General features: G+C 44.0%; 1 protein-coding gene across 1 annotated transcript; it reads right to left on the bottom strand.

The window, feature by feature from the left end:
* Positions 1–9: 9 nt before the first annotated feature.
* On the bottom strand, positions 10–23,341 carry CCDC167 (coiled-coil domain containing 167). The gene is made up of 4 exons (XM_079969385.1): positions 23,212–23,341; positions 7,710–7,804; positions 5,286–5,338; positions 10–801 (listed from the first exon to the last, which is right to left on the bottom strand). Exons 1-4 carry the CDS (start codon positions 23,251–23,253, stop codon positions 698–700), a joined length of 294 nt encoding a protein of 97 aa, XP_079825511.1. The 5' UTR covers positions 23,254–23,341; the 3' UTR covers positions 10–697.
* Positions 23,342–23,412: the final 71 nt, after the last annotated feature.

Here is a 23,412-nt window from a genome sequence, read left to right as displayed (position 1 = left end):
TGCCCACCATACAGACATTATCAGGATTTATTATCAAGCTCATTTTGATCAGTGGAAGATGGGCCATTCCACGAGTCCCATTATTATAAACATATAAACCAACACAGCCTTCACTCTTGGTGCAATTATTTCCTAGTCACAGCAAAGAGGCAGAAGATAGATCCTCTTCCAAGCGGGAGGATGGTATTTATTCAAATTGTGGAATTAGTTTATTTGCCCTTTGCCAACCCCAGGAAATTCTTCTGCCCTGTACTATTCCCAGATGCTCCACCTATGCTGCTCAGTGGGAAAGGAAGGCGTTGAGGACCATGGAAATAGGACAAGAGGGAGAGGCTTGGTGTCTATTGAATGGGGGGAATGGGAGAAAAGCTTTGCAGTGGCAAAAGTTTCATTTTCAAAATGCTTGAGCTACTGAAACAATCCGAGGGAGCGATTACACACAGGTGGCTTCTTAAGAACAGGAAATGGCAGCATTACTGATTATTCACCACAGAATAACGGGACGGCTCCAACCATACTTCAACCTCTTCTGCAAAATTTTCCTCATACTTCAACAGCAGGGACTGCCGAGGCCATTATGATTTGGAGGTGTCTAGAGAGCACTGGCTTGGAAAGCCAATCACGCCCTCGAGACAGTCTGGTGAGGGAAAGAAGAGGTTATCACAGTCACGTCATAAGGGGATCTCGGCAGAATCTGCTACATCGTCCAGCAAGTGTAAATAACGACAAGCAGCAGCACGAGGGCCACTGAGAGGGCTGCATTCTTGCGGTTTTCATGGCGAAGTGCTTTCAGTTCTTTCTCTGAAAAGAGAAAAACACAGGTGCTACTTTCGTCTCAAAATCACCCACAACCTCTGTTTGGGGGAAATCAAGTTTTCTTGCTCCAGTGTCTCGCCATATTAGTGAGCCTGATAAAAACTGGATTTTAGACCTCTCCCAGACAGCCGCTCATCTAAGACAGGCCTGTTCCATTTCTTTTAGTGCCTCTACTGTGGAACTGGCAGTGTTTAAGCCTTCTAATGTTCTTTAAGCTATTGCCTTAAACATTTTTATTTTTTTTAGAATGTGGTTGTGTTTCTCCATTATAAGTAGATGTGCTCTCCCTCTCTCAGCTTCATGCCTTACCTGCAGGTGGATAACTCTTACAAACAGAAGCAGTGTATTACAGAGCCTGACATAGAAGAAGAACAAGCCTGGATGAGGGGCATGGCAGAGTCTAGAGGCCTTGTTATAAAGCACTGTCTGAGCTTTCGTTTTATCTCTCTGCCTGAAGTTTTCGTAAATTTTACAAAGGTAGAATAAAATAATCTCTCTTTTAGAGGGGGAAACTCAAGGTGCATAAAATATCCCTCAACCTGCTGCATCAACCTGACTTTTGCAATCAGCCTATGGCTTCAGCTTAATCCTGTTACGGATAACTGGAGAGCAGAAAAAGGAAAGCAGTTCTTGCACAACCACAAAATGTGGTGCTCTCATTTAACCCATAGAATGATTGCAAAAGGAATTATGATGGCGGGATTGCTTTGGTTTGTGAGAATAAAAGTTATGTCTCAGCAGCATGCTCACTGAATTCAGATCCCAGATGGTTGAAATGTAGCTTTTTCTTAGTCCAGCTGCTTAGGAGGTAGGATAAGGAGCTTAAAAGATATTTACACATCTTTATATTCCTACTCATGGTTCTTAAAGGAGGTCCACAAATCTTTTTAGAGTTCTGCTTAAGGTTCTTATGAAGCCTTGAGTTTTAAGCCTAGTTTTCATAAACCTGCTTGCAGAAGAGCTCTGTGTAACTCAAAATGCTTGCTATGTAGTCCTAAAACAATTACATGGCGACATATGAGCTGGCTTTACTGACACGTACAAACATTTTACTTCAATCCACCTCTGTGTCATTGAACGTATTGAGCCAGTGGAAACCTGCTGCTTCAAAAGGAATTACTAGTCGAGGCAGGAAAGTGCCTCTCTGCCTAACTATATGACTAGTTTGAATTATGGGATGAGAAACTGCGGTCCGAGGGGCTGGATGCAACCCTCTCAATGTGGCTCTAGTCAGACTGCCTCTCACTGATCCTGCTCCAGTATCTTAGCTGGAATGCTGCTTTGAGCTGCCTTACTGCCTGGATGGCGATGTGTGTGGTGTGAATTTTGTGTGGCTAGAATGTAGCCTACTGTGCAAAGGCAGGAGTTGCATTCATTGCTTCTCCCAGTTTTGTCTCTGGCTTTGCCCATCTGTGGCCCCAGCTGTTTGGCTAAAGAAGGCGGAGGGTTCCAGGGGAATTTATGTTGCTTGCCAGCTTCTATGCAACTGTTCCCATCTCAGCCATTCCTAGACCTGAGGGTCCAGGCAATGTAGGAAATCTCAGCCTAGCACTGCCTCGTGGGGTGGTTGTGAGGATGAGGTATTCTGCCCTAAATTCCTTGGAGGAAAGGTGGGGTGTGAGTTGTAACATAAAGAAAGCTAGCTCCAGTTTAATTGAGAGCCTACTCAATAGCTGTGCCGCAGCTGCCTTGCTACACCAACCTTGGGCTGCTACACAGCAATCAAGCCTCTTCAGAGGCAATTTCGGTGCTTTTGTAATTTCTGTGAGAGGTTAGACCATAGCGACTGCTTATTTGACAACAGAATCATTGTCGCTGACTGCAGCGGCGGCAGAGGTCAGAGCGCAGCTCGGCGTACGACTGCCAGAGGAGTATAATTTTAATGGGAAGTTTCAGGTGTTAATACGACAGCTCAGGCGGATGTCCCTTTGTATTTGCTAGCTCCCCAGGGAGACAGCTTTAACTGAGATGAGCCCATTGCATTAAAATGGGGCGGAAAGGTCTTCAGCCCTTGACTGGAGGCTAGTTCTCACTGCATCTATGGTGCTCTTATGGGGCACTGCTCCCTTCACTGACCGACCGTGCATGCTGGCTATTTAGAAACAGGATCAACTACATCAGGAAGGCAGAGAAATATTTTAGATCAGACGTTGGGAGGAATTTTCCAGTTGTGTTCTGTGGTGAAATGTCTTTCCTCTGAGTTTTTCTAAGAGTCTCTCAGGAATCTATCATGGATAATAGTGGAACAACTTGGTCCTGGAAGCTGGGCCACTTGATCTCATTGCATCCTTTCTAACACCAGGGACCCATTTCACCTGTTTAAGGTTTCCATTAAAATATAAAAAGGGAATAACTGCAGCCAAGTACAGCTCCCTAAAATAGTTTACTTGCATGCTACCATGCGCACACATGCCAATTTCAACCTTTAGATGTACAACTTTGTGCAGTGCAATGTGTGAAGTGGCTTTCTGATAGACCTGGTCCTGAGGTTATTTTCAAATCCAGAGGGTGGGCGAGATCTCTGGAGCAAATGAGATTTACAGCAAGCCAGCAGGTGGCAGCACAACCTAAAGAGCGAAGGATAGATAGTGGGCTAATGAAGCAATTATCAGGGGCTTTCCTGACCACAAGCAGAGAGAGAGAGCTTTGAAGTAGCTCTCAGCCATAGTATCACGGACTAATGGAAGGGAAGCAGTAGTCTTGCTGCAAGCAGGGCTCCCTCTCTGCACCCTTTCTTTGAGACAACTAAGAACAAAGTTTGCAACATGGCGGAGCAGAAGTGCAAAGGAGGTTGCCATACTAGGGTTTTGCTTTCTTGTATTTTAAAAGGCCCTAGAAGTACAGTCAGAAACCCTCCATCTCTAGCCAAGAAGCTAGACATTTTTAAAAATCACATTGAAAAAAAAAACTATAGGAAGGAAGTATGTCACTCAGCCCCGGTGCTGATATGGCCAACAGCCACTTGCTGTCGCCATGATATTATACATGCAGCAATTTCAAGTACAATGTATGCTCTACTTGAGGAAATGCAGTCATGGAATACTAAGGACTAGGTGTTCAGGGAATTGAGTTTTCCTGCTGTGGGGGCAAATAAGGGAAGGAAGATACTTTGGTTCCTTTCTTCAGCAACCAATAACCATATTTCTTGGTGCCAGGGCTTTAAAGTGGGGATGGCAATCTTTGTTTCTCACAATTAGACTGTCCTTGCCTTTCCTTGCAGCTATCCATGCCATTTCCTTTTTGCCCCAAGATGCTGGACCATGGGCCTACATGAGGCAGGGTTTACAACCACAGTCTGAAATGAACAGTCACTGTGCTGCTAAATGGCCAGAGCCTCCTTGACCAAAAGCTTTATCCAAACTCTTCCCCCCTGTCCCCCCCCCATTATTTCTGGTGCATGTACATTCCCACCCTTCTTCAGAGACCCCACAAAAGCGACTCCTTAAGGGCCATCTTCTTATCAAGAGGCTACTCTGCATTTGATGCAGAACGTATTTAATGGGAGTGCAAGCAACCTTTATTTTCTCACCAGGGGGCACCCAGAACTTGGAAGTCTAGCAATTGCAAAATTGCTTCCTCTTTTGTACACCAAACAAATCAAGGCCTGAAGAATTACATCATATATCAGCCAAGCCAGCAAAATGGTTAACGAAGCTATCGGCTCTCTCAATGAACAAGAGAAATGTCGCGATCTGACAAATTGTTTTGCATTCCTATTAGTAAAAAGCAGGATTTCTTTCAGGATGTGTAGGATTTGGCCTTACTCTTACTCTGAGGGTTAATTAATAACCTTGGCTTTATAAGGCTCCATTTCAGGGAAATTCTGTTTGAATGATGCAGATTTTTAAGTGTATTTGTGTGTGATATGTTCAGTAAATTCTAAAAATCGAAATCACCTCGGAAAAGAGGCTAAATGCATTTTAGATGTTTAGAGATGTTTTAGAGTTTAGAGTAACTTTTCCCCTGGAGCAGTGTAGTAGGTTGGGAGTGTCTGAGCTGGGAGACAGGAAGTACCTGCTTCAAATTTAACCTCAGCCATGCATTTCCTAGGTAACCCTAGGCAAGCAAACATCATTTATCTGCAGCCATTCTCCACTTCAACCCCACAAACGCAAACTGTTTTATGATCCACTTGCCCTGTTTTTATTTACCCATTGCTTTTCTGCTCTCATTTTACCTTTTCAAGCTGAAATAGTCAACATCCTTAATTTACACTGTTTAAATGGAAATGTATATTCTTGTAAAAATTAGGGGGTTTACTGCAGAATTCTAATACATAAATTCTGGCAAGGAGTGCTTGAACTCTGTTTTGGAAGACATTTATGATCTCCGCATTAAAAAACAGTTTTCCATGAGTGTATGGGCAGTTGAATGAATTACTTTAGTTTCACAGCTCCTCCCTCTCGTGAGCCTGTGAATTAATGGTATGTCTTTGGGGAAAGCAGTTTCTAAAGTTACTCATTCCTTACCATAATTTCCAGCTTTGGTTGCTAGCAGATTTCTCTCTCTTTCCAGTGACTTTCTGCAAATATGTGAGAATGATTATTAGATATTCTGAAAGTTGTGCAGTGAAATAAAATCTTCCCCACGGCTGGATGAGAGGGTACTCTGGCACCTAGACTATAAGTCCTCTGTAGTTATCACAAACTGTGTCTGGACTGTATCACTACAGGTGGGCACCACTCATATGATATTTTTATTACATTTACATACCACCTTTTCTTCCAAGGAACTCAAGGTGGTATGCATAGTCCGCCCCCCCCCCCAGTTCATCCTCACAACCCTGTGAGATAGGTTAGGCTAAGAGATGGTGACTGGCCCAGGGTCACCCAATGAGTTGAGGGCTGACTGGGGATTCAAACCCTGCTCTCCCAGGTCATAGTCCAGCACTATTAACCATGGCACCACACTGGCTCTCCATGCAAAAACTGACATGGCAGGGAGGAGGGCTCTAGCCTAGCCTGCTTTGTTTGTTTTACATGCAGGGACTTCCATCATGTGACTCCCCCCATCTGCAGGTCTCAAGTATCTTCTGGGGCGGGCAGACTTCAGGCTTGTGGGATCTACTTTATTTCTGCTAGAACCTTTACATGCCACTTAGACAGGCAGGTTTACGCTAGGTATTAAGCACCTGGTCAGATCAGGAATTTGTGATCAGTAAAAGAAGGAAGCTCATAAATCCTTCTTGCTGACTGTTCTCCAATTGTTGTTTTTCAGCAATCAAATTCCAGTGGGAAAGCTTTTTAGGTTTTGCTACTGTTGAATTGTTGAGCGGCGGAAGCCCTTGCCAATCCGTGACAAATCACAAAGAGATCTGCCCTAGAATAGATATCACTGGTTCTGCTAGCTAGGGATGATGGGAGTTGTAGTCCAACAACAGCTGGGGACCTAAGGTTGAGAAACACTGATCTACAGTATAGTGCAGATACTGGTTTACCTTATCTGCTGCCTGTGAGTTATCCTCAAGTCAGCTCCCTTCCACAGGGCTCTAACAAACTGGGGGAGCTTAAATCAGCCTTTTGTAAATAACCCCACAAAAGTAACTAGCCTGTTGACTGTTGGCAGAGGAGGGACAGAGAGCTGCATTTCTGCACTGGGTGCAGAATTTAGCCTCCCCACTTGCTTCCATGCCATTCCAGCTACTCAACAGCATGCAACTCCTGGTTGCCTCCCAAAAGAGTGCTTAAATACACACATTTCCTCATTAGAAAATAAATACACCCTAAGAGGAGGATCCCTCTCGAGGAAATATTATTGCCCTTTCTTTCCAAGTCTACTCATCTCAGTCAGAAATCCTGACTGCTGCATCCCAGATGAAGTTTCCAATCTGCCACTTCTGAGCAGAAAATTGCAGAGTCTTGCATGTGGTTTAATGTTCAAGGGACATAAGCGCATCTGTTTCCCTACATTAGGTCATCTTGCCTGAATCTAGTAGAAGCCCTTACTGAACAGCTGCAATGCTTTTCCACAGCACATCTTCTAAGAAGGGGAACAAATCTACAGCTTTGCATTGTTAGCTGCATAACATGATTAATTAATCCATAGTTTAAAGCACAAGAACAAAACAAATTGCCTGAGAGTAGCACCTGTAGCAACTGTACGGTTCCAATAACAGCGGAGAAGACATGCAGCAGCCACTGTGTGGCTAGAAATAAAGAGACGCCAGCAAATTGGCTGCTGGTTCCGAGCAAGCCCTGTGGTGTAGTTGGGGAAGGCAGGGGGCCTAATAGGGTTTGTTTCCCTCAGAGAGTAAAGCACAAGACAGGGTGTAAATAGAGCCAAAGTAGACTGCAGAGCGAGTTAAGGGAAGAGCACAGAATGTGTTCATGTTGAGAAGGGCATGCAGAGAAGGACTCTTAGAAGTACGTCAAAGGAGGAAGAAAGAGGGACACCAGCCAGGGTGGGGAGAAATCTAGCCAATTCTAAAGCAGCTGTTGAATGGCTACTGTAGAAGACAAAAGGCTGGCAAAATTGCATTGGGGGCTTTGAGGATCAGAAATAAATGGCGCCAACTTCTTAGCAATTTGTTCATAAGTATCCAAACTAGCCAGTCCCTCCTCTTGTTTGCTGCCATCCCCCTCCTTCTCGCCCAAGATTCTCTGGGTGGTCCAAAAAGAATTTATCAAGGAAAGCTGATAAATTAAGAGCATATTGAGGCTCAGAGTGCACCCTCACAGGCTACACCACAAACAAAAAGCAGCAAAGGGCAGGCTTCAGTTTGTTCAAAATTGTCTCTTATTCAGAGCAAACTGTAGCTGGGGGATCTCATTAAATCTCTGCTCTGTCCAGAGCTGTTTGCAATCAGCAAACTTCGCCCACCAGTGGTTTGCATGAGCAACAGACACTTGCAGTTCCATGATGCATGAATGAGCTCTTTGAATTCCCACTAGTACCTTCCCTCAGGAGTCAGTTCTTCTCTCCGTAGCTTAAAATCCAACTCTTCCAAGTTCTCTCTGCACTGGGACAGCTTCTCCTCCAGGGTATCTATCTGAAACACACATAAAACAACACCAAGAATGTATGACTAGACTCTTCACCAACTGCTCAACATGCCCACCTTGGGTTTGACTGGAGACTTGAAAAATGTTTCAGTTGTCCCACCCTCCAACAGAAAGAAGCAGGAGAGACAGCTGCAGATTGTATTCTTGGGCTGTTAAAGCAACAGGCAGAGCCTCTTGGTTGCTACTCACCCCTTAAAAACACACATCTCAAGTGTCAAAAGCAGGGCAAAGAGGTTCACCTTCAGCATTCACCAAAAGCTGTATTTTGAAGGTGCTTTGTGGGACACACCTTTGTGGGAAGAGAAAATTCCCCAACTTAGGGGCTGCTGCAGAGAATGCCCTCTCCTGGGCCGCCACACCCACCCACAGTGAGCTTCTGAGGGTGCCAAGCAGACACCCTCTGCCAATCTTGACACCCAAGAGGGTCTGTAGGGAAGGAAGTAGTCTTTTCCGGTATTTGAGCCTGAGTTGTTTAGGGCTTCCAATATAACGTAAGCTCCTTGAATTGGGCCTGGAAATGAACTGGCAACCTGTGCAGCTGTTTTAAAACAGGTTGTATTAGATCTGAAGGGAACCTCAGCCAGCAATCTGGTGGTGAAGCTCTACTCAGCATCCCTTCCTGCAAATGGGCCTGCAATGAAGTTGGTTGCCGATCAGGGCTTTAAAGACACTAACTGGCACATGAGGTTACTCTCCAGTAACAGGGACTGCAAAATCCCCCTTTTACAAATGTGGCAGAGAGACACTTAGGCAGAGGATACCCGAACAGCAGGGTAAGCTTGCTTTATGGTGGGTCTCCAGTGCCGGGATCAATATGGCATAAAGGGGCAAGAAACATGTGGCTCTCATACTAAATATTAAAGGTGCCCCCCCCCAGCAAAATATTCCAAGAATTGCAGTATCAAGGGATAGGTTCGCAAAAGGTAGAAATATCATTTAAGATGCCCGATTCCCAATAAAACTCAACCTGAGATTGGCATTAAAATGTCATCTGTTGCTTAAAAAAAAAGTTACAGTATGTGATGCTTTGTATTACACTGATAATTGCTCTGTAAGAAAAACAGAAGGCGCCGTTCCTTGTCTAGCAAGAACAGATCCCAATCCAGCAAGGGGGAACAAGGCATAAAGAAGCAGGTTTGCACAAAGACAGAACTGATGGTGCTGAGGCTCCAATTCTTTGGCCACCTCATGAGAAGAGAAGACTCCCTGGAAAAGACCCTGATATTGGGAAAGATTGAGGGCACAGGGAGAAGGGGGCGACAGAGGACGAGGTGGCTGGACAGTGTTCTCATAGCTACCAATGAGTTTGAGCAAACTGGGAGGCAGTGGAAGACAGCAGGGCCTGGCTTGCTCTGGTCCATGGGGTCACAAAGAGTCGGACACGACTAAACAACTAAACAACAACAAGAACTGATGGCAGTGCATATCTGGGTCTGCATTGGGATGATCATCCAGGCTGGCCTGACGTTTGACATAGATGAGAAATAAACATTCTTTTCCATGGACCATGAGTTGTGTGTGACTAGAGCAGAATCAGGGCAAGAGTATTCATTTGTCACCAGTACAGATTGGGACACAAATGTCTGCTTCTCAATTCATCTCTTTTTAGCAAAATAAGTACTCTCGTTGCACTTCAGAAGGAATCACACACACACACACACACACACACACACACACACACATATCTGCATGGAGATCATAGAATTGTAGAGTTGGAAGGGACCCTGAGGGCCATCTAGTCCAACCCCCTGAAATGCAGGAATCTCAGCTAAAGCATCCATGACAGATGGCCACCCAACCTCTGCTTAAAAACCTCCAAGGAAGGAGCTACTTCCCATGTTAAGATTTAACATCACACCCACTGGCTTAAGATGAGGAAATGAACATTCATAGCTAACACTTAGGGGGGGAAAGGCAGCTGGAGCAAACCTTTGGAATGTAGATGTACAACTCCTTGAATTTTCTCCAGGAAATAAGGCACATTTGAGGCTATTTATATCTTAATGCAGCCATGCCTTCCAGAAAATGGAAAGTGGCCCAGTGACTTGCCCCAGGTGAGGGAGGCAGATTAACTTGGGCAATTCCGAGTCCCAAGCGGATACTTCTAACTGCCGTGATCATCTTGCATTCAGCTGGAGTTGCGGCAGGAAGCAACTGCTGGCTGCTTAAGATAGTCATCTAATTAGCCAGCTAATTTATTTTCCAGTAAAGTGGAGAGACAAGAGAGGGAGAGGGAGCAGCTGAAGTGCAAGGGAACAGGTGATGAAGGACTTAGGAGTATGGGAAGAATGAGGTCTGAACAAAGGAGGCCCCTTAAGGGAAAAGCACCTTGGGGAATTCCCCCCTCCCCCAGCATCTCATTCTGAGCCCAGGGGAAATCTGTTTTGCCACCCTACGGGTAAAGCATCAGGAAAGAGATTCCATTAGTATCTGGCAGAAACAATGTGCTCTTTGTGGAACATAGGAAGCAACTTTTCATGCTGTCAAACCATGGAGCCCATCTAAGCCAGTGCTGTCTACTCAGAATGGCAGCTGCTCCCCCAGGTCTCAAGCAACGAGGTCTTTCCCAGCCCTGAAACCTGACATGTTTTAAATTGGAGTTGCCAGGAATTGAACAGGTGATGATCTGCATGCAAAGCCAGCTCTCCAAGCTATGGGCCCCTCCCCATAAAGGGGAATTGCAAGGAGAGCTTGTACTGATGCTTGACATGGTTTCCCCATTAGCTTGTCAATCAGTACATGCTCCCTTCCCAATACCCCTTTCCAGTGTGCATGGGGTTGCGCACAAATAGTAGGAAGCCTGGCTAAGAGAGGCCATGTGCCCATCTGGAGCAGTCCTTCCCAGTAGCCCACTGAGATGTGCTCAATACAGAGGATGGGGAGACATTTCCCAGTCCTGCACCAACTCTGGTTGCTCATCCCAGGGCAGGAAAAGAGGGAAAGGCATCCCTTTGAAGAGTTGCACTGGGAAATCAATTCTACTGATCCCCTGATTAGCCACGTTATGGCTCAATTCTGGGCTAATTAGCAATCCTCACACTCTGCTCAAGGAAAGCAAGCAGCACCAGCCTCGGGCAAGGCAGAAGGAAGGAAGGAAGGAAGGAATCGGGATGCAAGGGACCAATTTATGGCAGTAGAAGCAGACTGGTATGAGGAAAATAGTATTTGCCTGCCTTTCATATGTGTTATAAGGATTATTGACATTATCTTTGTGAAGCACTCTGAAAAATTGAAGTGCAGTGTATTATTAGTCTGTCTACAGCAAAAGCACCTTAAAAACACAGCCCCCAAAACAGGTATGGGAAACCTTTGGCTTGCCGGGGTTTGCTGAACTACATCTCGCATCATTCCTGGTGACTGGCCATGTTTGCTGGAGCTGATGGGAGTTGTAGTTAGGCAATATCTGGAGGGCCAAAGATTCCCCACACCTGCCCAGATAACATTAGAAAAGCCCTGTAGGGTCAAACCAATGGTCCATGTAGGTCAGCATCCTATACTATATGACTCTCACAAGCAGGGCTTGAGGGAAGTAGCTCCCTCCCTGTTGTTGCCTTCCAGCAACTAGTAAAAGGTAAAGGTACCCCTGCCTGTACGGGCCAGTCGTGACCGACTCTAGGGTTGTGCGCTCATCTCACTCAAGAGGCCGGGAGACGGCGCCGTCCGAAGACACTTCCGGGTCACGTGGCCAGTGTGACGAAGCTGCACTGGTGAGCCAGCACCAGCGCCGCACACGGAAACGCTGTTTACCTTCCTGCTATAAAGCGGTACCTATTTATCTACTTGTACTTTGAGGTGCTTTCGAATTGCTAGATGGGCAGGAGCTGGGACCGAACGACGGGAGCTCACCCCGCCGCGGGGATTTGAACCGCCGACCATACGATCAGCAACTAGTACTGAGTGCCAAAGAGTCTCTGAAACTATGAAGCCAACATGGCTAATAATCTCAATTGACCTATCCTCCTTGAATGTGTTTGATCGCTCTTCTGCACATTTGCCTATTTTGAGAGCAGAAGCATCTGTCTTTGGCCAAAATCAAACGGTTCACACAGAAGCAAAATGCAGCTTCCACCTCTTAGCAAAGCTGTCTCTCTCTCTCCTAGCAAAGCAGCAGAAGAACAGGTTAAGCACCTCTCTTTATTTCAGCATTTCTATAGTGCTTTTTAGGCGAACCTCACACAAGAGTTTTCATTCAGTCTTTTAAAACAACATCCATCAATAAAAATGACACCTTTCAACAAAAAGACAATGAAAACAGAACAGCGGGTGGTTGTGAACCAGATAAAACCATCAGTTGAGACTAAGGCACACTAAGAAGCTGGAGTAAATTAAAATGCATTTGCCTAGTGCTAAAAAGAAAGCAAAAGCAGTGTCAGGCAAGTCTCTATATAGGGAGAGCATTCCAAAGATAAGGTATTACAACAGAAAAGACCCTATAGCACAAGCCACCACCTACTTCTCTTCAAATGGCAGTAAGACCCGAAGAAGGCCCCTCTGAGAAGAATATTAATATTCAGGAGGGTTCATAAGGCAAGAGACTCTACTTGAGGCATCTTGGTCTTGCACAATAATGTGTCCTGGAAATGGACCAGAAACCAATCCATCTGTTATAAGACTGACAAGATCCAAATTGGTAGTCTACCCACCATATTTGTTTTGTACAACCTCCAGTTTCCAAATGGTCTTCAAGGGTAGCCTTGTGGACAATGAATAGCAATAGTCTAAACAGGACATTGCCAGAGTGTCAATAATTGTGGGTAAACTATCTTTTTGTCTTAGGAGAATTTGCAGATGATCCACTCGCAAACCAGATCTTTAAGAGAGAGTACAACATACATGTCATACTACCAATCAGCAGCATCCCCCATCTTGTCAGAATTGAGCTTCAGTTTATCCCAGTGCATTACCAATTCCACACACCCAGATCTTGTTCTATTGACAGGCTTTATAGAGTCCATGGAGGCTGCAAACAGAACACCTTACTGTTTGAGCTGTGACAAAAAAAAGGAAGAATGGGAACCACCATTGCAAATTTTATCCTGCACTTCAGATCCATTTTGGATTTTGAGATTTCTGAGGTGAGCAAGTTAGCTCAGGGAAAGCCCACCTTTCAGCATTAAAGCTTTGATAGTTGTCCAGATGACATAACTGAATATTTGTGCAGAAAAGAAGAATATGGGCAGATGCAACCCCAGCAGTGGCCAATACACACTTTAGAGGCGCATGAGACTGAACGCTGAATACATGGCAATTCAGGGGCATATTTCTTACTACAGTAGCAATACTCTTGCTGTAGATAAGGGGCAGTGGGAGAGTCAGGAGAGAGAAATGGACAGGGAGGGTTGGAGTAATTGGAGCATTTGGGCAAGAATTACCATTTATTCTCAGGGTTGCTGAGGATGGAACTTCCCAAGGATCTCATATCTCTACAAAAATCACAGACTTTGATAAACATTAAGGCTTCTGCAAGATCCCCCAGAGGATGCTCTCCACAGAGTGCTCTTTGAAACTGCTGAACACCTGAACCTTGGCGTAGATGGAAAGCATTTGCTCCCAGTAAGGAATGCTTAGAAAAGACAAGGCAGACTAGAAACGAGTGGAGGAACGGGAGGGGCAAGGAGGGGATCACGACAGATGCTTCTTCCTGCAATATTCTTTTCCTGGCAGCTTCAGCCAAAGAATGAATGGGTTACGAACAAAACTATCCTATGCAAACCTACTCAGAGGATTTCATTCCATAGGGCTGTCTCCCTAAATGGGAAATAAAGGAGAAGAATATGGAAAGTAGACATCATGATGATTCTCCCAAGCATTGGAGATGACCACCATTTTGGAGCAGGGCGAGAGATGAAAACAGATTTATTGGGGGGGGAGGACTGTGTGTTGAGATTCCTGCATTAAATGGGGAGTTGGACTAGAAGACCCTCTGAGTCCCTTCCAACTCTGCAATTCTATGAATCTATGCTAACTTGTGTTCCTACCCTGTTTGCAATCTATTTTCCAGAAATCAAAAGGATTCTCCATTAACAAATGCTCAAGATAAGACCAGGCCTAGGGGTAATTATAGAAAAGCAAGCTACGATGCCTTTAGCTCTCCTTTAAGATGCCATAACTGATTAGAAAACATCCAGAAAAGGTCTTAACACTCTTTCCTGGTACCTGTGGGTTGGGATAAATAAGAAGGCCAAGAAGGATATTATTTGTATGTCCCAGCAATTTGATATAATAGGTTTGAAAGAGACTTGGCCTCATGAACTTAACCCTCCCCCTCCCCCTCCCAGGGTTTTAACTCTTTTAGACAGCCAGCTGTTAAGAAATTTAAAAAGGGACAATGACGTGGGGGCTTAAGTTCCTTTATATAGCTTGATTTAGCAGGGCAAGTTTGGATAGCAGATTCTGGAATTCAAAATGATGCTATTTTGCCAAAACAAATCAAAACTGAATCAGGAATCTTTCTTTTCATCTACCTTCCCCCTACTAATTGTCTGTCACTGACCACCAAACTTTGGTCAGATTTAACATCCCTGCTGTTATAAATTCCTCACAGCATTTACTTCTTTGTGGGGATTTTAATGCCCAAATTGGAGCTACTGCAGAGGATCTCTTGCTATCTTTAGGCTTAGACTTCATTATTCTTTGGCAAGAAATATAAGGCACAGGGCCTGAAATTGTTAGAATTTGTATCCCAACATAATTTATATATCCTTCATGGGAGTCCTGTAGACATTTCTAAGGGTCAGTATACTTATTTGAACAAATAGGGTGGAAATGTTATCAACCACATTACAGTCTCTTCTTCATTATTCACTTTTAACAATAGGAATCATCCACAAAACTATCAGCCAGTAAGACATCTCCTCAAAGCTATATGCACAGTATCTCCTTCAAAAATTATCAGACTGGTTACAAAGTAACAACATTACTCCTGAATAACCAGCTGAGTTCAGAGGAGGACACAGTGTTTTACCCTGAACTGTATTCTAAGGATCATAGAATCTTAGTTGGAAGGGACCCAAAGGTCATCTAGAAAACATACTAAGAACAATAAGAATATTTATGTGGCCTTTATTGATGATGATGATAATAATAATAATAATAATAATAATAATAATAATAATAATAATTTATTTATACTCTGTTATACCCCGCCTATCTGGCTGGGCTTCCTCAGCCACTCTGGGCAGCTTTCAACAGAATATTAAAATACAATAGTCTATTAAACATTAAAAGCTTCCCTAAATAGGGCTGCCTTCAGCAGTCTTTTAAAAGTCTGGTAGTTGTTCTTCTCTTTGACATCTGGTGGGAGGGCGTTCTACAGGGCAGGTGCCACTACCGAGAAGGCCCTCTGCCTGGTTCCCTGTAACTTGGCTTCTCGCAGCGAGGGAACCACCAGAAGGCCCTCGGCGCTGGACCTCAGCGTCCGGGCAAAACGATGGGGGTGGAGACGCTCCTTCAGGTATACTGGACCGAGGCCGTTTAGGGCTTTAAAGGTCTTTCTGCTACATTCGACTCTATTATCAGAATTAGATTGGGAGAAATTTCAAATTGCCAACGTTGATTGCAGAGTTCTGCTATTGATCCAAGAACTATGCAGCAACACATAAATGAGGGTCAGTGTAGGTTTAAATGGTGGTATGACTCATGCTTTTAAACTGTCACGAATGAAGCAAGGTTGCATTCTGGCTACCACTTTTTTCAACTTTTATATTAGCCAATTATTTTATATTTAGCCAATGGAAACTTCCTCCTCTCCAGTAATTAGGAACAGAAATGTCTCAATCATGATGTATGCAGATGATTTTGTGCTACTCCCTTTCCCAATGGGGCCTTTCCATACAGACCCAAGAAATTTCTTTCTGAAACCTTTGTTCACACAGGCAAGCAGGTACACCCTGGCAGAAGTGGTTTGGTTTCCACTGAGTGACAATAATAGCTTTGTAACACCCTGTGCCCTAGCTGCAAAAATAATAATAACAAATAAAAACAGAGAAAGGGGATTAGATAAAATTGCTATAAATTGTTGTGATTTAGTGCTTTGATTTGAAATCAAGCTGGATTTGAGTTTGTGGATGTCTTTGGAAACCTCTCTCTTACATCATGGGTGTTGGCTCATATTATGGATGAATGGTGTGTATTGTTTTATTGGTAACGTTGCTGCGGGTTTGTCATGGCCTTTGGCTAAAACAATAAACTTATATTGTATTGTAATACCCATTAAAAAAACATGCTCAGGAGCCCTGACTGGACTACAGGCTTCCAATAAACATGCATCACTGTTTAAGGATGCATGTTTATCATTCAAAAGGCAATCTTTCTAAAAGGTGGGTTTAAGAAAAATCAATTACTATTAAATAAAATAACATTCACAACATGTTCACAGCAAGAAATACTGGGATAACACCAATAGATCTGCAGCAGACGCAATTGCCATATAAAGTGTGCAGCTAATCTAAAAATTCTTATAATCCCACAAAGGCTTGGACACAAGAAGGAATCCAATGGCATGGTATGTTGATTGTGCCATCAGGGTAAGCATTTCAGCTTGCCTAATTATAAATCAATCAATCAATCAATCAATCAATCAATTAGTATGCCACCCATCTGACTGGGTTCGCCCAGCCAATCTGGGCAGCTTCCAACACAACATGAAACATTAAAAAATTCCCAGAACAAGGCTGCCTTCAGATGTCTTCTAAAAGTCAGATAATTGTTTCCTTGACTTTTGATGGGACAGTGTTTGACAGGGCGTGGTGGAATAACCCCTCTCTCCTCCCCCTGCAGGCTATTCAGAATGTTCTCCTGACACTCCACAGCCAATTTTGGGGGTGCCAGGGGAAGGGGGAGCCCTGTTATGCTCATAGGATTCATTAGTTGAACCATACCCAGAGTTTCCTAAGACATATTTGATATCAAACACCACTCCAAAACAGGAAGGACTGCCCCCATAATCAACTCTGTTTTATGCCCTCTTGCATTCCCCAGTTCAATGCTACAATATGCACTTTAAGAGAGGATGGGTAGCCCCTGCATACTTGACAAGCAATCTGCATAAAGTGCCAAAGCCAGAGGCATCCCCTCGTAGGAAGTACACCATCAGGCATAATGCCCACTTCTTCTGAAATTTGGATTCACTTGAGGGAACTCTGGAGACTTGGGGTTGGGAAATAGATGTCAATCCAAAGAGACACAGATGCTTATTACTGATATTTATTTATACTGTCTCCGGGTGCCTTAAAAACAGAAGGTTGGCGTTTTGATCTGGGCTGGTCTTTTTATTTTTAACAAAATAAACCAATTTTGTAATGAGTTAATCAAACCCATTCCTCCTTGCTGGAAGCCTGCAAGCAGTTTTGAAGAAGTGGCATCCGGCCTCTATCTTTGTAAATTCCCTAATTAAGATCCTGGCACTCGGCCACATAACACACACACACTGACATCCAATGGAGTAAGATCATGAGGCTTTACACCTCCTGACCCTCATTAAACAGATCAGAGCCAAACGAAAAGGGGGAGGGTGGCTTGTGAGAAAAAGACAAATGGAATCATCTTCCTGCAAAGCAGGTTTATTTCAGTATTTGTAAGCCGCCTTTCAATATTAGCAAGGTGGCTCAAAACTTATTAAAAGATAAAATTTCATTATAAAACATTCCAACTTATCACCTACAAAATAAAAATAATAAACAATATAGCAATATAGCAATATTATAAGAGCAACAGTGAAGCAATTATCAGAGGAATAAAACAGTGTATTTTACCAAAAAAAACAAGCAGAAAAACTAGAGAACCAAACTTTTTTTTAAAAAAAAATCCAGTTTGATAAACACTGGCTATTTGTCATAACAGCTGTCATGAATCTCCAGGATCAGAGGCACCAGCCCACAGAAAACAAGTCACAGCCAGAGGGTTTTCATTCTCAATTTGTTTTGTGGGCTTCCTGGACGCAGCTAGGTTGGCCACTGTGAGAAGCAGGGTGGTTTTCTAGATGGACCTTTGGTTTGAGTGACCCAGCAGGTTATCAACTGTATTTACAGAATATCGATAAATGGGGATACTTGTCCTATGTAACCTGCCAGCAGCTTTCCCCCTCCACAATGCATGCAGTATTTGTAAGATTCAATAATTATAACAGGAGGCTAAAGATAAGTGTGAGAAAACAGCATCCAAAATGGGCACACTTTTTATTTCTCCACCTCCATCTTCAGGGCACATTTCAGTATGGTGGTACCTTGGTTCTTGAATATAATCCGTTCCGGAAGTCTGTTCGACTTCCTAAAAGTTCAAAAACCAAGGCACGGCTTCCGATTGGCACAGACACCCCGGAAACAATAACCGACAACTGCATCGGACATTCGGCTTCTGAAAAAAGCTTGCAAACCAAAGCATTTACTTCCGGGTTTGCGGTGTTTGGGTTGCGATTTGTTTGTCAACTAAGCCGTTCGAGAACCAAGGTTCCACTGTATTGATAAGGAGACCATCAGGGCTAGCTGCTTGTGCAGTTCATTTAATTATGGAGACCCCATACATTTGAAGCACATATCCCTCAGCTGGGAACTGAAGGATAAACTATGGTTCCCAGGATTCTCTTTTGGGGTGGGGAGGGGAGATGTGCTTTAAATATATGGTGTGTACATAGCCTTTGTCTCCCTGAGTAAGACATCCTTTTCCTATTCTACCATGCTGCCTCATAAAAATAGCTTTTGTTTCTGCTACTGGGATGAGAGATGTGCCGGAGTGAAAGAGCCACCTGCAAAATTCCAAGAAGTATTTGAAAATCTGGCTGCAACACTTGTCAGCGCTACTCCATTGTTCTTTTTTCGCAACAGCCTAGATTTAAATTAGCCTGGTTCCTTAAATAGGGAAGGAAAAACGATCTACTGAAAACACAGCTGAGGATAGTGGAACATGCTGTCTTGGGGGTTTGTAGAATTTTCATTACTGTAAACATCTATCAAGGCTATTAAGAGAGCCATTGGATCACAAAGAATAATGCCAACGTACCTCAACCAATCACCAGTCTCTTGACATGACTGACAGTTGCGAGGGCAAAGGGAGTCAAAGGCTGGAGGAATGTATGCAATATGGTGCTCTCCAGAGTACAGTGGCGTAAGTCTTTGCTCCAAGACAAGTGGAGAAGGAGGAAGAGGAGTCCTGTTTCAAGTACTGAATCCCCCCTCCACCTTCCAGTTGTCTGTTCTTATTGAAACAATCCGCCCAGAAATGAGTGCTGTCTTCAAGGAAGCCCTAGCCAGAGCCAACTAGAGCAGAAAAGTACTACACACTCTGTTCCTGTTAGTGAATCTTAATACAATAATGTATTTTTGGTCACAATGCTTACATGGCCCACATGCGGCAGCCTCAAAATCCTGCTGGCTGGTGCTCTTGGCTGGCCATACACGTTAATTTTTAAGTACTCGCTTATGATGCTGTCACTTCCTATTTCAACAGACTTATTTTTGTTTGACTGCCTTTTAAGAACACAGTAATTTTTAACCCCAATGCGCCTTTAATCTGCAAGTATGAGGTGCAGTGTCTCTTCTGAATCCTAAACTGTTACGAAAAGGTTAACTCTAAACCTTAGTGCAATCTAGATTTTTTTGGGTCAATGCAAACATGCACCATCTATTGGTGTTAAAAGAGTGAGCTAAAGCCCTCAAACAGCAGGTGAATGCTGCTATTCTAAATTATCTGAGAATACCTTTATGAATAAATTGTTGCTGGGGGAAAAAATCCATATTACCTTTCTCTGCATACCTCTTATTCTGGCGTGCAGAAAATGGACAGAGAAAGATTTTCCTCTCTTTCTCAGAGCACTAGAAATATAAAAGATGCCAAGAGAATGAGATGCAGAACAGTGCCTCCAATGCCCATTTCAAGAGGATACCATGGTACCAAAAGCCAACGACAGCTCTAGTAAGGGCAGCAGGGTCCCTCTCCCAATAGAGGGCACCAGGGTGACCAAGGCAGATTTAGTTCCAAACCAGGGTCTGGACCCAGATTGAAATGGGTCAAGATAATCCGTTTCTTCCAGGAATGTCTACAGCATCACCACAACCCTCTTGAGTTCCTTGTCCCCCCCCCCCCAGGGGATATGTGTATTAGCAGCTTTTGGGGGCTTCAGCAGGCTAATACTCCCTTTCCCCCCACCCTCCAAACTGACATCTCAACATTTTGTACATATCGGAAGCTCACAGGTCCTTAACAGGCTGTTGTTAAGATTTTCATTAATTTACAAACTTATATTTTTCTGCATATGCAGAGGGTTCCCCAACTATGTAGAAATCATTTATCTTATTTTTGTGTGACCCAATTTCACTACCAAACTGATAGCCACTTGACCTCAAGTGCCATCAACCTACCAAGTGTGCACGGTTGGTGGAGGTGAAGATTGTAAGGACCACAGGATTGCTGTGATATTTAAGATACCATAGAACTGTAGAGTTGGAAGGGATACCAAGGGTCATCTAGTCCAACTCCCTGCAATCCAGGAATCCTGCCCACAGCCAGACACAGTGGCCCATTGTGCCACTGGGGGCTTCTGTGTATATACTGCCACATTAGATGATAGTGGACATGAACCATTATCATGTTTATGTGTCTGACTACTCAGTGGGATTTGGCTATTCATGCTCTGTGCAGTTAGACCGAGCGACAATTAGGAGCCCATATTTCAAACAGTATTTGATATGTAATAAATTGTTTATTTTATAGAGTCCACTCTACCAGCCAGTTTGTGCACATTGACACTAGAATTAAACTCAGATTTTAACCATTGTTTCTGGGTGATACAAGCAGAATATGCATTGAAGAAGGAAGCAATTCAGCTCACAGCAGGGCCCTCTGGCAGATTTCCATGCAAAGAAGGAAAGTGTTTGCCACTGAAGGTACAGCAGAACAGCCTGAGCCACTTAAGATTAGTGGAGCTTGAGGTCCTATATCCCAGGATTTCCCACTTGCCAACGTTTTGTTGCACTGCTCAGATCAGCAGATACTTTTGATTAAATCAACACATCATTGCCTCTGAACAGGGGGAGTTTTAATAAGCTCTAAATAACTGCAGAGACAGAGTTGAAGACTTTGCAACATGGGGAAACAACAGCAGTGAACAACTCTGGAGAGAGTACGTTATGCAAAAGGGAGGAAGGGATGGGATGGAAACACTGAAAGGGCAGAACCAACAAATTCTAAAAGTCATTTCTCATCCTGGCTTCTTAGGCTGGAGTTGGAAGGGGTGGGCAGGGAGGAAAGAAAGAGAGGGAATGGTGACTGAGCCAAGCAACATGGCGGCGGGGGGGGGGGAGGGGAACAGTGATGCCTAGTAACACTGGGGAAAAGTCCAAGGTGCCTTGTCACCCAAGCATTGATTCGGATATTGACCATGGCTCTTCACAACAAATGTTAGGAAATTTCAATATTTTCTCCTCTACCCTTGGCTCAGTCATATGGAGTACCTACTTTCCACATTATTCTGTCCAAATTATTTCACTACACAGAAAGCACATTGAACTGAAAGCCAAGGGACTAAACAGCAGAATAGGAAGGATGTGTAAGAAGTGAAGACATAACACCTCCAAGGCCAACTGCAAAGGCGGAGCAGATATGAATGGCAGCTAGCATGGCAAACACCCTCAGAGATGGTACCAAGCCAGCTAGAAAAAGCTAGGGATCTGTATTCCAGTTGCACCATCCAACTAATACCACCACCTTTCCCAAAGAAGGTGAATTTTATACAAGGACACTGATAGCGAGTTAGGATAGTTATAGGTTTCTCCTTCACTCTTCTCCCCCTAACAGTTAAGGGAAGGAGGGAGGGAAAGAGTTTATAAAATAAATTATTCTCCCCTTTTGCCAGTAATTCAGAATTAAAGTTCCAGCATGTTAGAAACTAAGGTTCCCAAACCAGAAAACAGAAGTCAAATTATTTGCAGCAAAAACAGCAAAGGCTAAGATTTTATGTGGACTGCATCAGGTGCATGAAGTGCTATACCAAGGAATAAATAAGGTGCAGAAGTGTTGAAGATCCTGCACTTGAGACACTGGTACAGTGATTAGACTGTCAGCCTAGGACTGGGAAGATCTGGTTTCAAATCCTCACTTAAACAGGAAGCTCATTGTGTGATCTTGGCTGAGCCTACTTCACAGAGTTCTTATGTGGATAAAATGGGCGAGGGTGTGAGAAAACCATGTACATCACCCTGGGCTTCTACAGAAGGGCAACATAAAAGTGTAACAAGTAACCAATTTAGGATGCTAATTAGTATAATAGGCTGTAAAGGCCGTACCAATTAACTTTCTGCCTGCCACATTCTCACTACACCTTTTCAAGCTCTAGCCATACCAACCAGTGTTAGAATTAGCCAGGCATCAGGTGCGTTTTGCAACTGGCAGGTGTCCAATTGTGACCATGTGGAGATCTCTGGATGCCGGGCTGGCGACTGGGGAAAGCAAAATGTCACCTAGAGAAGGATCTGAATATTTTCCTTGAAGCTTAAATTTGTTTTATTCTGGATTGTTTTATTTGATGTTTTGATGTGTTGTAAACCACCTTGAGATTTGTCCTTAAAGAAAATAAATAAATAAATAAATAAATAAATAAATAATTTCGACTGCAGGTAAAAAATGGTGCCTAGACATTCCATTGTGGCATTTGATCATCACAATAACCCTGGAAGGCAAGCTAAGGCTAAGACATGACATGACAAGCTTACACCAATTCCTTTCTCCCCTTTTACACAACTATTCAAAGATGCAAGAGCTCTGCCCTTTCTTGCAGCTGGTCACCCTATCTGATATGTGTCAGGTCCTAAGAATAAGAGATACAACACCTAATGTACAACAGCATAGTTAAAAGAGGCGTTTGGCACAGACACCCATCTGTGTCCGTTGCTTATTTGCTTACTTATTACATTTCGATGTTGTCTCTTCAGCTTTAAGTCATAACATAGAGCTTGACCACTGAGCTCACAGGCGCTTACCACAGTGTGGTTGGTTGAAGAGACGTATTTGGTCAACTATTCAGAGCAATCTAATATATCCACAATTATTTCCTGCAGACATCCCTCTCCACTCCTTACTTAGGAGTCCAAGGACCTTAAGGCAGTGTGCGTGCTCCTCTTCCATTTTATCCTCACAACAACCCCACGGGGTAGGTTAGTGCAACACGCTTAGCCGCTACCGCTCCCCATTCTAGCACCAATTTCTCTTCCTATCCTATATGCATCTCCCCCCTCCCAAGGCTGACCCATTTGTAAAACCCGCTCCCGCTGCCCCGCCCCATTCACGTCCATCTCCTCTGCCATCCTTCACGGATCCTTGCCACGCCCTCAGTAAGGTGCTCCCCCCCCCAAAAAAAAGCCCCCTTCTCCTCCTGGTTGCCCGGGCAACGTGCCGCTCTCCTCACCTCCTGAGCTACGCCCACGCGCTCTCCCTGCTTCTTAGGCATTTTCCCCCTCCACGTTGCACAGGTGGGCTGCACATGCGCACAGCTTTCCTCCTATTCCGCCTCCCTCCTGAGTCAGGCGCTGGATGGCCACGTAGGCCCTCACTCAAGCAAGGGGGCGGGGATTCGAGTAGCCTCCTCAGCCATCTTTGCCCCGGGTTT

The sequence above is a fragment of the Podarcis cretensis genome, assembly GCF_951804945.1.
Source record: "Podarcis cretensis genome assembly, chromosome: 3".
NCBI lineage: Eukaryota > Metazoa > Chordata > Lepidosauria > Squamata > Lacertidae > Podarcis > Podarcis cretensis.
Note: the sequence above shows the minus strand (reverse complement) of the source record. Positions and strands in the feature narration are given on the sequence as shown.

What these genes read in the sequence shown, in the direction of transcription:
- CCDC167 (XM_079969385.1), bottom strand. Translation starts at nt 23,253, where the DNA reads ATGCCTAAGAAGCAGGGAGAGCGCGTGGGCGTAGCTCAGGAG. An exon ending in GAACTGACTCCTGAGGGAAG is followed by an intron (nt 5,339 to 7,709) that starts GTACTAGTGGGA and finishes ACATATTTGCAG; the next exon opens with AAAGTCACTGGAAAGAGAGA. An exon ending in AACCAAAGCTGGAAATTATG is followed by an intron (nt 802 to 5,285) that starts GTAAGGAATGAG and finishes TTCTCTTTTCAG; the next exon opens with AGAAAGAACTGAAAGCACTT.